We start from the raw sequence: 16,368 nt of genomic DNA on the forward strand, positions 1-16,368 counted from the left end.
TGTTTGCGGACAGACTGGGCACTTGATGCGAGATTGTCCCTCGAGGTATGGTAGAGGTGGGGTTCAGCCCACAGGATCATCAGCGGGTTCCTCTTCAGTGCGCCCGGTAGGGTAGACTTCCCAGATGTCGGCAGGTCGAGGTAGAGGCAGAGGGGGATCATCTACTTCAGGTGCCACTCAGCCCCGTGTGTACGCTTTAGCCGGACGACAGGATCTTGAGTCCTCCCCGGATGTGGTTACAGGTACATTATCCGTATTTTCCCATGATGTATATGTATTGATAGATTCGGGTTCTACATTCTCTTATATTACTCCGTATGTTGCTGGTTGTATTGGGGTGAAACCCGAGCCAATTAAACCTTTTGAGGTAACTACTCCGGTTGGTGATCTCGTGATAGCTAGACAAGTGTATAAAAACTGTGCACTTGTGATATGCAATCGCCAGACCAAAGCTGATTTAATTGAGCTGGAAATGCTAAATTTCGATGTGATTATGGGTATGGATTGGTTGGCCTCATGTTATGCTAATGTGGATTGCCGAATGAAAATAGTCTGATTTCAATTTCCGGGAGAGCCCGTGCTTGAATGGAAGGGTAATACAGCATCTCCAAAAGGTAGGTTTATTTCCTACCTTAAGGCAAGAAAGATGATAGCCAAGGGCTACATTTATCATCTAGTCCGAGTACGTGACACCGAAGCAACGTCGCCAACTTTCCAATCCGTTCCGGTAGTGAATAAATTTCTGGATGTATTTCCTGATGAGCTTCCAGGTCTTCCTCCAGAACGAGAGATTGACTTCGCCATTGATGTGATATCGAAGGAGGACAAGCAAGAGATAGCTTAGTTAAATGTCAAAGGTATGTGAGGCTAGTCCTTTTTTTATAATGGCATGAATCTCATAGCATGATTTTCCTTCCTCTCCGTGAGTTCCTATATTCCAGAAAGCTAAAAGCCTGTGTTTATGAATAGCTATATAAGATAAGAGACATGACATGATGATCATACAATGATGATGATGTTATTTACTGCTTACACTCACCTTATGTGCTAATTCCTTCAAGGTGAGGCAGAATGTCAATGATTACTCCATAATGAAATCGGGGGATCACGACCTTACGTCACCCCGATAAAGTAAAGTTGTTCATAAGACTTATGTATGTATTATGATAAGTATGTTACGATAAGCATATTATGATGAGCATGTATGATGATGATGATATAACACCACGCCTATTTGGCCGGGCAGTCACCGCTAAGGCGGGCACCTATACTATACACCATAGCCAAATGGCATGGGCAGACACTACTAGTGGGCGGCATGAGATGATACCTCGGACCCGGGAGGCCTGGACGCAGGCTAATGTTATGATTATCACACTGGTCCGATGTGGACGGGAAGCTTATACAGTATCACACCGTACCTATATGGACGGGCAGTTTATATTTATACATTATGCATATATGATATGATGGTGAGTATGAGTAAGACAGTATGAATTATTCCTTTTATATTTGACAGTCAGATACAGATGTTTCATATTGACATTCCCTTTATATCATTGTCTTATTTCATTGTTCATGCCTCTCATACTCAGTGCAATATTCGTACTGACGTCTGTTTTCTTTGGATGCTGTGTTCATGCCCACAGGTAGACAGGGAGGAGAGCTTGACCCAGATTCGTAGTAGCTGTCAGCCGATTGAAAGAACTCCCTTGTTCCGGTGGTCCTTGATTATTCTTTTGGTGTACACTCATGTATATGTATTTTGGGCATGGCGGGGTCTTGCCCCGTCCTTGTGTTTAGCACTCCAGTAGAGGCTCGTAGATACGTAGTGTGGGTTAGATGGTCTCACGAGATTGTTACTATATATATATATATATTATATTTTGATGGCCGAGAGGCTTATGCATATAAAAGTATTTTATGTTCTCAAATGAAAGATGATTTTCCCATGAATTGAGTATAAAATTGATAAAAGAGCATTAAATGAGCATAATGAGTAGTAGAACGAGCGGTGCTCGGTGGTTAGCCCCGGGTACCCGTCGCGGCCCCTAGTTGGGTCGTGACATATACGACATTCCTCCATAGCATATATCAACTCCCAAACATCAATAATACATTCACAATACTATAACAATAGTCATTATCCATCCACATTATCCACATTTCTCAATTCACTTTCAATTACCCATATCCATGGTCATAACACACGACAACGTTCATTCACATACATTGTCTATCCCACGTTCTCAACGTCATTTATAACATGTTTATATCACAACACATCAAGAATCATGACTCGATTCAAACTATTACTCAAAATGGAACTATTCCACATTCATGACCCATTTTTCTATACCCTTCTACAATCCAAGTATTTCAAATCTCAAATACCTTAAACAACATAGGAATACCATAAATCTTACCTTGGATGTTTTAGGAACAAGCCTTGGTTGGTAATACTCCACTTGAGCAAAAACCCTAGTCCATCTCCAATGAGATTTCTTGACTTGAATGATCTTTAATGGGTTTTCTTGCACTTGATTCACTTAGTTTATGTTGTTGATCACTAATAATCCTTGAATTATTGTGGAATAAATGTAGAGAGATTTTTTAGAGAGAAGGGGTGTGATATGGAAGTGAAATGAAATAAAACTTGGATCCTTATTTAATGAACCATTTCAGTCCCCGACCTAATATACGGACCAACATACGGTCCGTACATTTTATACGGGCCGTATGTTTGGCCATATGTTTGGTCCAGAAAGTCATGCCATTCTGGGCTGATTATACGGTCCCAACATACGGACCATATAATTTATACAGCCAGTATGTTTGGCCGTATAATCCCCAGTGATTCCGAAGCTCGTTTCGTCGACTCGTTTGATCTCCAATCCTTATGAAACCTTCTTAGCACTTGTTCAACACTTCAATACTAGTCTAAGGGACATTATCGCTCTTCTCCAAGACATCATTAAAGCCTCGTTAACTCGTTACTCGTATTTCCTTTCCGATACCTATCGTATGCCTTGCCTTATCTTGGCCAACTTTCTTCCCTTATCTCTAACATCTTTGAATTCTTAACTAGGGTCATCGAATGTCATTTCTTACTTATGGAGATACCGTATACTCGTACTCCTTACTAGCCCATTCACTTGTGCATCAACGGAATATTTTCCGAGGTGTAACAATTTGTGCCTGCAAGCCGTGGATATCTGAGCCAAATTGGTCTATTTCTTGTCCGAGCTCAGTTCTACCTTCTATCAGTTGTGTTGCCATGTTTGTAAGACCATCACGGAGAAACCCATGAAATTTCATTTGTTAAGCTTGTTCTGTTAGCCAAGATTGGCTCACTATCTCTGCTTCTTCAAAGCTATCTACTTGTGGGAACTCGCTCTCTTCTTCTGTTTGAGGTTCGTCTTGAGTATTGGCTAAGCCTGTAACTTGTAGATCATTACAAGTTTCGGTCTCGGCCTGCATCTCTGTGAGTTTGGCACGAATCCTCTCTATGGCTTTCCACATTTCTGCGTTTTGCTCTCTCATTAATGCATCATGATCCATCATTTGCTCCCCTATTTGCTTCATCATATCGCTAACCCGAGCAAGAATTTCCGCATCCTCCACTTCGTTACTCCTGTCAACATCACAAATAACAGGAGAATCATAATAGGGGCTCGAGGGTGGGGAGTAAGAGTTAGGACGACCATTCGAATGACCGTCTTGACCACCACATATATTACAAATATTCCACTAAAAAGATTGGGAAGGTGCACACAACCCATTCCCGGAAATATTTTGACAGTGTTGCCATAAGTGGGGTCCTCCACAAATCAGACAAGGATCATCAAAATAGGAACAACCAATATTCGACCAATTTTTCCTCCAAGATGCCATGTCAAGCAAGCTAACCAAAATATTAAATTAAAAATAAAATAAAATAATAATAAGTAAATAAAAACTTGAATAGAAATTCAAAAATCCATATTGGAAAAACAGTAATACTGCTATGTCCCCGGCAACGGCGCCAAAAACTTGTTGCAAGTATACGTGGTCGTACAAGTAATATAGATTGTTAAGTCCAGATATCGATCCCACAGAGACTTAGATTCTACTGTTAAGCTAATTCAAATTCGAATGAAACTATTCAAGAAAGTGAAAATCAAGATGTTTGTTGTGCTAAACTAAAACTGAAAAGTAAACAATTTGTGATGGGTGTTTTTGTGACTGGGAATATCTTGACAAAGATTGTAAGAATTATCAGATGAGAGAAAGATCTAGGGTCATGGCTTTCGACAATCTAGTTGATCTGCGGACAATCCCACCTATTTTATTTCCTAGGTTACTAGTTGACGGGTTAATTATACTTTATGATATTCTCTCGAACTACTCACAAGCCTGTAGATGTTACTATAACGCCTATATCTCTATGGTCATCAGAGGTAACAAGAACGCATTTATTTCTCCGTATTCAAGTCTTTCGCCACAACCCTAGAATTAAGAAGTTTAGCTACTCATGATTCGATCATAGACAAAAGAATTCATGAATAATCTAGGGTTGAAAAAAGATGAAAAATAAAATTAACCTAGAGAGAGAAAATAGAATGGTGGCTTACAAGTCTTTTAGTAATCCCAGCACCCCATTTTCGGCTAATAAAACGTCTATATATAGTCTAGGGTAAAAACAAAAAATAAGTAAACCTAATCCTAGTCGAACCGGGAAAGCTGCGCAGAACCCCGCTTTCCTTCCACGATGCGGATGAAAAGTGCAATGTCCTGAGGCCTCCCGCTTTCCTTCCGCAATGCGGATGAAAAGCGAGACCTTCAGTTCAATTTTTTTTCTTTTAGTTCATCACTTGTGGTCTTCGACTCGTCACCTCGTCTAATCGTCATATGCTCCAAAATCAATCACTTTAAGCACAGTTTTCCATCGTTTGTCATCATCGTACCTATACACATGAAATATAACGACATAAGTTCAAATACGACGATTGCATCATGAATTAAGTGATAAAAGTCATAAGAGTAGAATGTAAAATGACACAAAACATGATATTTGTGCCATATCACACTTCTAAAAAGACAACAGATCTCACCAAGGAGTGAAATAAAAATTCAATTTATGTATTAAGTGATTGGGAAAGTGGGTCTTATGTAAAATGATCAGTCTTTGACAGGAGTGTTAATAGTTCTTTAAAAATTGATGAAACCGATTGAATCGAGTCGTATTGACTATTATATTTTTCTTAATAAGATCATTGATTTATATATAAATTCATAACCATACAGTAAAGTAGAATAGATTCTTAATTTTATAAAAATAAATCAAAACAAAACCGAACTATACCTTATAAATTTATATGTATAAAATATATTTTGTACAATAAGTTTTAAAACAACAAGGAGTTATAATTTTGCGTTGAGCTAGGGTGATAGAAATGGCTACAAGTCAACAGGTAATTAACATCTGAGGACCTAACTCCCAAGGCTTATAATTATACTATTCCTATTCAAACAATATTAGTTCTATCATCTTGAGTAGCAAACTACAAAGTATATTTGATCTTAAATAGCAAGGCACAATGTATTGAATATCCTTCCTCTCATATATATTTTTCTTATTGGATACTTGATCTTGACATACTTAGTCCTTGAGTTTCATCATGATTAATTTTCTTCTACTAGGATGCTTTTGATTTCTCGTCTTTACGTAATTTATTTTACATTACTGTACAATATAATAATGAGATGAATCTCCATCATGACTGTCTTTCGTGTTCCTTTGATTCATCACCTTTTAAACAATAAAATATCTAGAGAATTTTTTGTCAAGTTCTACACAAGTGTGTATGTTATCGTGTTCTAATTTCTATAGTTCACTCTTACCTGACGTACGTATATAAAATATCAACAATTAACAGAACAGTACGATATTGGAGACAAACCTAGATGATTGGGACAGCTTAAAAAAATCTAATTTTGATTATATAAATTAATATAATTAAAAAAATTGTATGGTAATAATTTTTTAGAACAATTAACTGGTCGAATTAAACCATTAACACCTCTATTCTTTAACATAAGCAAAGGGGTATAATCGTCAAAGAGGACAAATTCTTTCAACCAAGTTACAGTAAATAAATTCATTTATAATCAATAGAATTATTTTATTTTGTGGCAATTACAAAACAACCCTTCTGAATGTAGATTTTTTTTTGTTTGGTTAAACTCCCGGTAGATCTTAACTCTTCCTTATTAATAGTACTAGACGGCCTATGCCCGTGCTGGGCACGGGCCCAACACTTTAGATTATAATGCATCTATGTGTATGTAATTATTTTTTAATAGTGATATTATATATATATATATATATATATATATATATATATATATATATATATATATATATATATATATATAATATGTTCAAAACATAATTAATATAACATTATAGTTGTGCTCCGTATCTAAAATTTTATTATATTAATGTTTGCTACGAATACAAAATCGGCAAATTTATTAATATTTTTTAAAAGAGAAGATTTGTTTAAAAGGAAACTATTTTCCTCTCTTTGAGATAAAATAATAGCAATATTTAAGCATCAGTTGATACTTTCAATTTTAATTCGATTAATTTAAAGGTGTAAAATACTTATTATTTTTTATTAAATTTTGATTTGAATAATTCTAATTCAAATTATTAAATTAATTTTACATGTTTAAAACGAAACAAAGTAGAAATTGATTTTCTATTTAAATGAAGAAATACTATTTTTTAATTTTGGTAAATATTCTCGGTTTAGCTCATTTTACTTGTCATGTTGTCTTTTGCATGGTTTTTTAAGGAAATATCGATTAGAATTATAATTTGACTTATTCACCTTATTCATTATTTGATCTCCATTTGATATATTTTTTTTTACAACATTAATCTCTTTTCACATTTATTAGAGTAAGAATAAAAATAAAAAAGTAATTAAATTATATCTTATTTTAAAATATAAATATTTTAAGTATATTTATTTTAGTGAACATAACAAATAAATGACATGGCGGAATAGTAAATACAACAGTTTAATATCTAGATTAGATCTCAGGCTAATATAAAAAAAATGTATGGTTTGACTACTTAACTTTTCGAAGAAAAACAATTTGATTTGCTCCCACTAATGGATTGATACGCACGTGGCAATGAATCCATCATCATTGACTTAATGAGATACTTTGAAAATTACATGAATATTGTTTGATTTTTTGATATGGAGTGCACTTTTTTTTTTTTGGATATTATTAATTTGCACTATATATATATATATATATACACACACACACACACTATGTTCAAAACACGATTAATATAACATTGTAGTTTGTACTCCGTATCTAAAACTTTAGTATATTAGTGTTTACTACGAATACAAAGTTTGCACATTTTTTTATAATTTTTTTTTTAATATGGAGTTCACTTTTTTTTATATTGCTTGATTTTGTTAATATGGGGTCCACTTTTTTTTTTACAGTGAGTTTGGACATGGTGGGTTCCACTTTTTTTATTTTTTTTATATTGCTTGATGTTGTTTAGTATGAGGTCCACCCTTTATGGAGTGCACTTTTCTTTTTGGACATTATTAGTTTGTACTATTTTTATGCATATAATATATATACATATATATGTTCAAAACACGATTAATATAACATTGTAGTTTGTGCTCTGTATCTAAAACTTTATTATATTAGTGTTTGCTACGAATACAAAGCCAGCACTTTTTGTTTTTAACATTATATTTTTTTTTAATATGGGGTTCACTTTTTTTTTTATATTGCTTGATTTTGATAATATAGGGTTCACTTTTTTTCCCATAAGTTTGGAGATGGCGAGTTCCACCTTTTTTTCTTCCTTTTTTTTATTGCTCGGTGTTATTTAGTATGGGGCCCACCCTTTTTTTTTAAGGGACAACGGACGACGAAGCACGGGTTTAAACCCATCCTTTATACAGTTTTTATTTTTTTTTATTTTTACTTTTTATATTGCTTGGTGTTGTTTAGTATGGGACCCACCCTTTTGGACATTATTAGTTTACACTATTTTTATGCATATATATATATATATATATTATGTTCAAAACACAATTGATATAACATTGTAATTTGTGCTCCGTATCTAAAATTTTATTATATTAGTGTTTGCTACGAATACAAAGTGTGCATTTTTTTTTTCTGACATTATTTTTTTTTTAATATGAGATTCACTTTTTTTTATATATATATTGTTTGATTTTGGCAATATGGGATAATATGTTCAAAACACGATTAATATAATATTGTAGTTTGTGCTCCGTATCTAAAACTTTATTATATTAGTGTTTGCTACGAATACAAAGTGTGCACTTTTTTTTTTCTGACATTATTTTTTTTTTTAATATGAGATTCACTTTTTTTTTATATATATATTGTTTGATTTTGGCAATATAGGATAATATGTTCAAAACACGATTAATATAATATTGTAGTTTGTGCTTCGTATTTAAAACTTTATTATATTAGTGTTTGCTACGAATACGCACGTGACAATGAATCCATCATTATTGACTTAATGAGATACTTTGGAAATTACATGAATATTGTTTAATTTTTTAATACGGGGTGCACTTTTTTTTTTACATTATTAATTTACACTATTTTTTTAATATTAGTTGTTGTTTAAGCCCACAATTTAAAAAAAAAAAAAATTGGAACGAATATATATATGCCATAGAATTATGGGGCCCACAGGGTTTTTTTTATATATTAATTATTGTTTTTAATATATATGTGTGGGATTCACAATTTTTTTTTATTAAATGAAAAACGGACGACGAAAAGTGAGTTGAACTCACTCTTCTAAATAGTTAGAAAGAATATAATAAAATAAAATAAAATAAAATAATACTAGTGAAAGTACTTTAATAACAAGCAAAAGAAAAAATGAATACTTAGCCTTTCTCTCCATTTCTCTGACTACCAAAGTCAAAATTTCAATGGCTGATGCCGTCTTGATCTAAGCAACTGCTTGGGGTGGTGCAATACAAATTAAAGTAATGGTCCAAGTACACCTTCAGCCTTCTCCCTAACTACCCAAATGTTATGTGCAAAACCCCAAAGTCTTGCATCACTCCCCATGTTTATCAACCGATACATGCATTATTAACACTACAACCCAAAATCTTCCTCACTTCTCAAAACACAATTAAAAAAAAAATAAAAAATGGAACAACAAATTCTACTAGCACTTGTATCTTTCATCATTGCAACCTTTCTCTTTTACACCATGATCCAACGTCGTTGTCGCCCACCATTATCAACTCTACCACCATCTCCGCCTCTGCTCCCTATAATCGGTCACCTCCATCTCTTAACTGACATGCCACATCACACCTTCACTCAACTAGCTCAAAAACTCGGTCCAATCATACACCTTCAACTCGGTCAAGTCCCTACAGTGATCATCTCGACGTCTCAACTCGCTGAACTTGTTCTAAAAACGCATGACCATGTTTTCATGAGCCGCCCACAAATCATTGCAGCTCAATACCTCTCCTTTGGCTGCTCTGATGTCACCTTTTCGCCTTATGGCCCTTACTGGCGCCAAGCTAGAAAAATTTGCGTAACCGAGTTGCTGAGTTCGAAACGAGTTAACTCGTTCCAGTTCATAAGGAATGAGGAAATTAACCGCATGTTACGAGTTATCTCGGAACACTCCGAGTGTGAACTCGATATGAGTCAGGTTTTTTTTTAATTATTCTTTAGAACTTACTGTAGTGACTTTATTTTACTGCTTTAGTTTTTTGAATACATCCTAGTTAAAATTTCGAAAGTCAACTAAATTTTTTTTTAATCGAAATTTTTTTAATCGGAATTTCTTCATATGTTGTTAAATATTGTAATTTAATAGTACTCGTGACGTAATTTTCAAATATATAAATTTTATTTTAAAAATCTTAAAGCTTCTGTATGTTTGAATTCATGAACAAAGTTTAGAAGTTGATCTCGAAATTATAATTGTGGCACATAAATTGAGACAGGAAAAATATTTATTAGCTAGCTATCCCTAATTTTTAGTAATCAGTCAGTTTAAGATATGATCTGTTGTAGAGATATTCTAGGCTAGATTCATCAACTTCTTACTGTTTTCGGTTAATACAACTCTGCAAGTTTCCTATAAATGCAGAGCTCAAAAAAGCGGAGTAAATAAAAGAATTTCTCTTTGACTGTATTTCATTATTTTTCTCTAAGTATTTCTCTCTGTTATTTTCCTAATTTCATTGTTCAAAACCAACAGGTTTTCTTCGTGGTCGCGAACGATATTTTGTGCAGGGTGGCATTTGGGAAGAGATTTATTGATCATAATTTGAAAGAGAAGAAAGAGAAGGGTTTAGTGAGCGTATTAACGGAGACACAAGCTTTATTAGCAGGGTTTTGTGTAGGCGATTTTTTTCCAAAGTGGGAATGGGTTAACTCATTGAGTGGGATGAAGAAGAGATTAATGAATAATTTGAAGGATTTGAGGGAAGTGTGTGATGAGGTAATAAAAGAGCATGTGAAAAAGAGAGATGAAAATGGTGATGTTTTAGGAAAGGAAGACTTTGTTGACGTATTGCTTAGAGTCCAGAAAAGAGATGATCTTGAAGTGCCTATTACTGACGACAACCTTAAAGCTCTTATTCTGGTATTTACGTATTCCTCTTTGACTTTATTTATGTTCAATTTGATTAGTTCATCTGCTGCAATTTATGTTTCAGAGTTCCGATTTCGAAAGTTAAATCTTTTAATTTTAATCGTGAAATTAAATATATAATCTTTAAGTTTTTAAAAATAAAATTTATACATTTAAAAATTATATAAAAAATAATATAAGTCACAATATTTGAAAATTCAAATATTTATAAAGCATAAGAAAAGATTATGGTAAAAAATGAAACTAATCTCGATTTTGGAAAAGTGTCAGTAAATTAAAACGGATGGATGGAGTATAACTTTTACAGTAATGATTTGGTACGGATTAGTTAATTTTAACATTGGGTTGAAACTCATCACATGACCACATCCTGCCTTCACCAAATAACTAAGCACTGCTATCTGTTCCAAGTAACTTTAATAAATCCTACAATTTCATTTTATGTCTAATATTCAAGTTCATTCAAAAAAATGATTTAAAGAAATTTTCAAGTTCTTACAAAACAATATAATAATCATAATATCTATTACTCCTATGACGGATGTGCACCGATAGTATATATGTTTCTTACACTAGCAACTAAAATTGACTTACATATTTTATCAGAAAAGGACAGTCTAGGCTGATTAATAGATAGATCTTTCTCTTGAGTAATTCAAGTATAACTTAATATGGGTGACTTCTTTTTTCCGCCGGACCAGAGTCTCGACCTCCAATCAACCTACTGACACGAGTAGGTAGCTAGGCGGTTAGGGGTAGAATTTAAGTTGAGCTTGCCTTTTCAATCAATCTAGCTTGCTCAATGTTATTATTAGTCTGATTGGCCAAACTAATTTTTTTTGAAAAGTGCTTATTTTAAAAAAAGTGAAGTGTTTAGACAAGTTTTTTGGAATAAAATAAGTGTTTTTACTGAGTAGTAGAATCAATTTTTCAGTAGTTAAAAAAATAGTTTTCACTCAAAAGCACTTTTGAGAAAAACACACTTAGAAACACTTTTTAAAGCTTGGCCAAACACTAATTGCTGCTCAAAAGTGTTTTTTAAATTAATTGGCCAAACATAATCTGTTTTATTGCAAAAAATACTTTTTTGAAAAGTATTTTTCAAAATAAACTGACTAAATACAAATAGTTAATACTTGAATTGCAATAATAGTGTTGAAATTATTATACTACCAGCGTATATAGCTTAAGCTTATTTTAATCATACATAATGCGCAATAAGAACAAATAAAAAGAGACGGATTTCTATAGTCGTAGTTTGGTTTCAGAGATTGAAAATGACATTATGGAAGAAAATAAGGGAAGAAAAGGTCCAGCTAGAAAGAATTTCCTTACTCTTTTTGTTTTGCAGTTAAAAAAAGTTAAGGAAAGAAAAAGAAAATTTCCCTTTTCCTATCTCTTGTGTTTGTCAAATAGAGAAAGAAGAAGCATTCAATTCCCTACTCTATTATTTCTGTCCAAAAAAATAGCAATACAAAGACAAAGAGTGACAGAGAAGAAGGATAAAAACATTAATTCATTCATTTATCTTTCCACTGTTTTTTTATTACTCTCCCCTATTCATATTAAGCGGTGTTTTTATTTTTTTATTTTAGTTCAAAATAAGTGATGTACTTTCAGATATCAAGAAAATATTGTTTCTTTTCAAATCTACCTAGACAAGTGTTTTACATAACGAAAAACTCGTATTAAATAGATACCTTATTCAAGGGTAAATTATTAAAATATTTCTTATATTCTAGGAGTGAGTAAATTTTTTATGTGCCCAAATTAAACGCACCACATAATAAACAGTAGAGAGTTACTTTTACAAACTATATCGAACAAAAGTAAATATATGTTCAAATTAAAATTTAGATATTTCAAAACTTCAAAAAGCAGTATAAGGAATAATTTGCCTCCTGTCAAAATGGTGAGAAAACAAATTTTAAATATCTGGTTAACTTTATTCACTTAATTTGGATATACTTTAGAAGAAAAAAGTGCCTATTTATTTAGATTAAGTTATTTAAAAGATAATTAAAAATAACTATCTATAACATATTAAATTATAGTATATAAATATTTGTAACAAGTGGAACTAATTACCTTAAAAATAAGGCAAGCCACCTTTTACGACATATTCTCTTTGTCTCAATTTATGAGTCATAGTTCGGATTTCGAGACTGAATTTTTTTTTACCTTGAATTCAAGCATATAATATTTAAGTCTCTTGAAATAAAATTTATATATATGAAATTATGTAAAAATTACTATAAGTTACAATAAGTAACAATTTAAAATATTTAAAAGAAATTCATTTGACTCTTGAAACTCGAAATTGAGTGGAGGGAGTATTAAATTACGGAAAAGGCTCAGATATGTCATCGAACTATCAGAAATGACTCATTTATGTCACTCGTCAATAGTTTGGCTCATTTACGTCACTCGTCAATAGTTTGGCTCATTTATGCCATCGAACTATTGGAAATGGCTCATTTATATCACTCATACATAGTTTGACTTATTTATGCCATCGCCGTTACCAAAATGACTCATTCATGCTATTTTTCATTAACGCCGGTTTTACAAATACCAGATATGACACACGGCCTCCAACTAGATTATGGTTGTGGGTTGAGCAGGTGTATGGGTCGGATTTTTTATTAATTTGGGATTTAAAATTGGACTGGTTTAATTAAATGTAGACCTCTAATTGGAGGCTACGTGTCATATCAGGTATTATAAAATCAAGGTTAATGAAAAATGTCATGGATGAGTTATTTTGGTAACGGATGATGGCATAAATGAGTCAAACTATTGATAAATGACATAAATGAGGCATTTCTGATAGGTCGATGACATATTTGAGCTTTTTTCGATTAAATTATGCTATCTATGGTGTAAAATTATTTACATGGTTATTCATTTTTTTTTCCGGGTGGACATAACACTACTTAACTCTCAAACTATACTTGCTAACCATTTAAATAAGACTGTCATCATTTTGTAGTAAGCTAATTATCCTGTGTTGAAACGACAAATACTTCACTGATATCAGTGTTTTTGTTGTTTTTCACTTTTCAATAGTTGACTTGACCAAATAAGATTGGATACACTTGTAGTTTTGAATAAGATTGGATACACTTGAAATCTGAAGTTAGTGTTTAGAGGAATGAAATCACATGAAATAGTCCAAAATCAAAATAAATAAATACTGTCTCATAATATTAAACAAGTGTTTAAATATCTCTATTGTTTGATACCATTGACTCCTAAAATGTAAGGGTGACAGTTTAAAAGGAAGGAAAAGCGGGAGGAACGAATCATGGGAATTAATGGCACTGGGTAAATGTGGGTCAATTAACAGTTAAGTCTTCTGACAAAGTTAGTAATATATTCTAAAGGCATAATACGTAGTCCAACTTTTAAATTTGGCTTCAGCTGGCAAGTATGACTTCCAACTTTGAATGTGCACATGTAGACACCTCAATTTGTCTCCTCTTTGTCAGTTAAACACTCCAACTTACAAAATGATCGTCTAGACACCTCCAAAATTTATGTGTCACGTCAACATTTGTGTTTACGTGTTCAACTTTATATAAATTGATGTGTCTACTTGTGCACACCAAAATTGAAGGATATACTTGCCAGCGGAAATCAAGTTTGAGGGTCTGTTTATGTATTACGTCTATTCTAAAAGACGAGGAAGATGATGTGTTAACAGGTCCAAACACTAAATGATGGTAAGATTTACTTGGCTATTGGATTCTAAAATATATATATACTTGAGCTGTTCAAGGTTTGTCGAAGGAGCGCAAGAATCATCGTGACAATTTCTTTTTCCTTCTTCCCAAAACGAATAATATTTTTTTGTATCTAAAAATAATTAAACTTTAAACTTGTAATTTCATAGGTAATGAGATGACTTATAACCAAATAAATATTTATGATTTGTTTTAGGTCTTAAGTTTCAAAAGTCTATATTTCTTAATAACACTCGTATAAACCGCAACAGAAGCATTACCAAATAGGAAAAAGAATCTACTAATATTTAGGCAGGAAATTGCTGTGTAGTTGAAAATCATTCAACAGTTGAAACTTAAACGCAATCTATAGGTTGCTAAAGTCCAACTTCTCATTGGTTTATCGAAATGCTTCTCACAATTTGACATCATAATTTTGGAGGCAACCATGTTGGATTTGGTATCATAGCGACAGATTAACGTTATAAACTTTATGAGTTCACCATTAAATTCTTAGATTGTACTCATTGTAATTTAGCAATTATGAATTTAAAATTCTTATATTTATCAAAAAATTCAATGTGTACCACCTTTATAAGCCTCCCTACCTACATGCTTTAATCAATAATTAGTGCTCTACATATAGAAAAAGAAATATTTGAATTTCATAGAGCATTTTGGAGCACATGACTTTTCTACTACTAACACATTTATACTTGTCTCTATAGGACATGTTTGTTGCTGGAACAGATACGTCAGCAGCTACACTAGAATGGACAATGACAGAATTAGCTAGGCATCCAAGTGTTTTGGAAAGGGCACAAGATGAAGTAAGGAAAATTACAGCTAATAGAGGAAAGGTAGAAGAATCTGATCTTCAACGCCTTCACTACATAAAAGCAGTAATAAAGGAGACAATGCGATTGCACCCCCTTGTCCCTCTTCTAGTACCTCGAGAATCAATGGAGAAATGCATTCTTAATGACTACGAAATACCAGCAAAAACTAGGATTCTAATCAACACGTACGCCATTGGAAGGGATCCAGAGTCATGGAAGAGTCCGTTGGACTACAATCCCGAGAGGTTTATGGAGAATGATATCGATTTTAGGGGACAAGATTTCAGGTTCTTGCCATTTGGAGGAGGGAGAAGAGGTTGTCCAGGTTACGCTCTTGGATTAGCGACTATTGAGCTTTCATTGGCTCGTTTGTTGTATCACTTTGATTGGAAATTGCCTCCTGGAGTAGCAGATCAAGATGTTGATTTGTCTGAGATTTTTGGACTGGCTACTAGAAAAAAAGTGGCTCTAAAACTTGTTCCAACCATCAACAGGCTTTATGCGTCCGGAGAAGAGGAGGATCTGCAGTTTGCTACTCTCTGATTAATTTATTTTCCTTTTCAGAATCTTAGGTAATATGTTAATGAATAATAAGGCTAGCCTGTGATTCGACATACATGTACTGTTTTTCAAGGTCGATTGTACTTTGTAACACTTTTAGCAAGAGTTCCTACAAATAATTTTGATACAAATAAATCCAAAGTACAAAAGTAGAATTAAACACCAGTGCTCACGGACGTGCCAATGTTGACATTCCTTTTTTATAGTACCATGACATCTACATATGTGAATAGTCATATTACTTTATGTTTTGGAGTTAATTGATCCCTCAATCAAGTCTTAACTAAACAATAAAAAATTCTTAAAGGAAGAGGAGAAATCATTTGAATTCGAAGAAAAAGAGAAATCAATTGGATTCGAGGCAAAACTCTTTGCTATCGTGGTGGAATATTAGAGCTAGCTCACAACTAACTACATAACCTTAAAGATATTTGTAGATATGTGTGATTATATGCATGAACATATTGAGCAAAGAGAAAGGGAAAGAGCAATTGAAACTCAACAAAAGACTTCGGACAAATCGAAGTCTCTT

At 33.0% G+C, this 16,368-nt stretch overlaps 1 protein-coding gene across 1 annotated transcript; it reads left to right on the forward strand.

The window, feature by feature from the left end:
- Positions 1–8,983: 8,983 nt before the first annotated feature.
- On the forward strand, positions 8,984–16,001 carry LOC132631301 (tryptamine 5-hydroxylase-like). Its single transcript, XM_060346890.1, has 3 exons — positions 8,984–9,760; positions 10,316–10,702; positions 15,165–16,001. Exons 1-3 carry the CDS (start codon positions 9,242–9,244, stop codon positions 15,816–15,818), a joined length of 1,560 nt encoding a protein of 519 aa, XP_060202873.1. The 5' UTR covers positions 8,984–9,241; the 3' UTR covers positions 15,819–16,001.
- The last annotated feature ends 367 nt before the right edge of the window (positions 16,002–16,368 follow it).

Source organism: Lycium barbarum, chromosome 3 (assembly GCF_019175385.1).
Source record: "Lycium barbarum isolate Lr01 chromosome 3, ASM1917538v2, whole genome shotgun sequence".
NCBI lineage: Eukaryota > Viridiplantae > Streptophyta > Magnoliopsida > Solanales > Solanaceae > Lycium > Lycium barbarum.

Bases quoted from the DNA above. Each gene is read 5' to 3' on its own strand.
- LOC132631301 (XM_060346890.1), top strand. From the start codon at position 9,242: ATGGAACAACAAATTCTACTAGCACTTGTATCTTTCATCATTGCAACC. The intron at 9,761-10,315 runs GTTTTTTTTTAA...CAAAACCAACAG, and splicing joins GTGAACTCGATATGAGTCAG to GTTTTCTTCGTGGTCGCGAA. The intron at 10,703-15,164 runs GTATTTACGTAT...TTGTCTCTATAG, and splicing joins ACCTTAAAGCTCTTATTCTG to GACATGTTTGTTGCTGGAAC.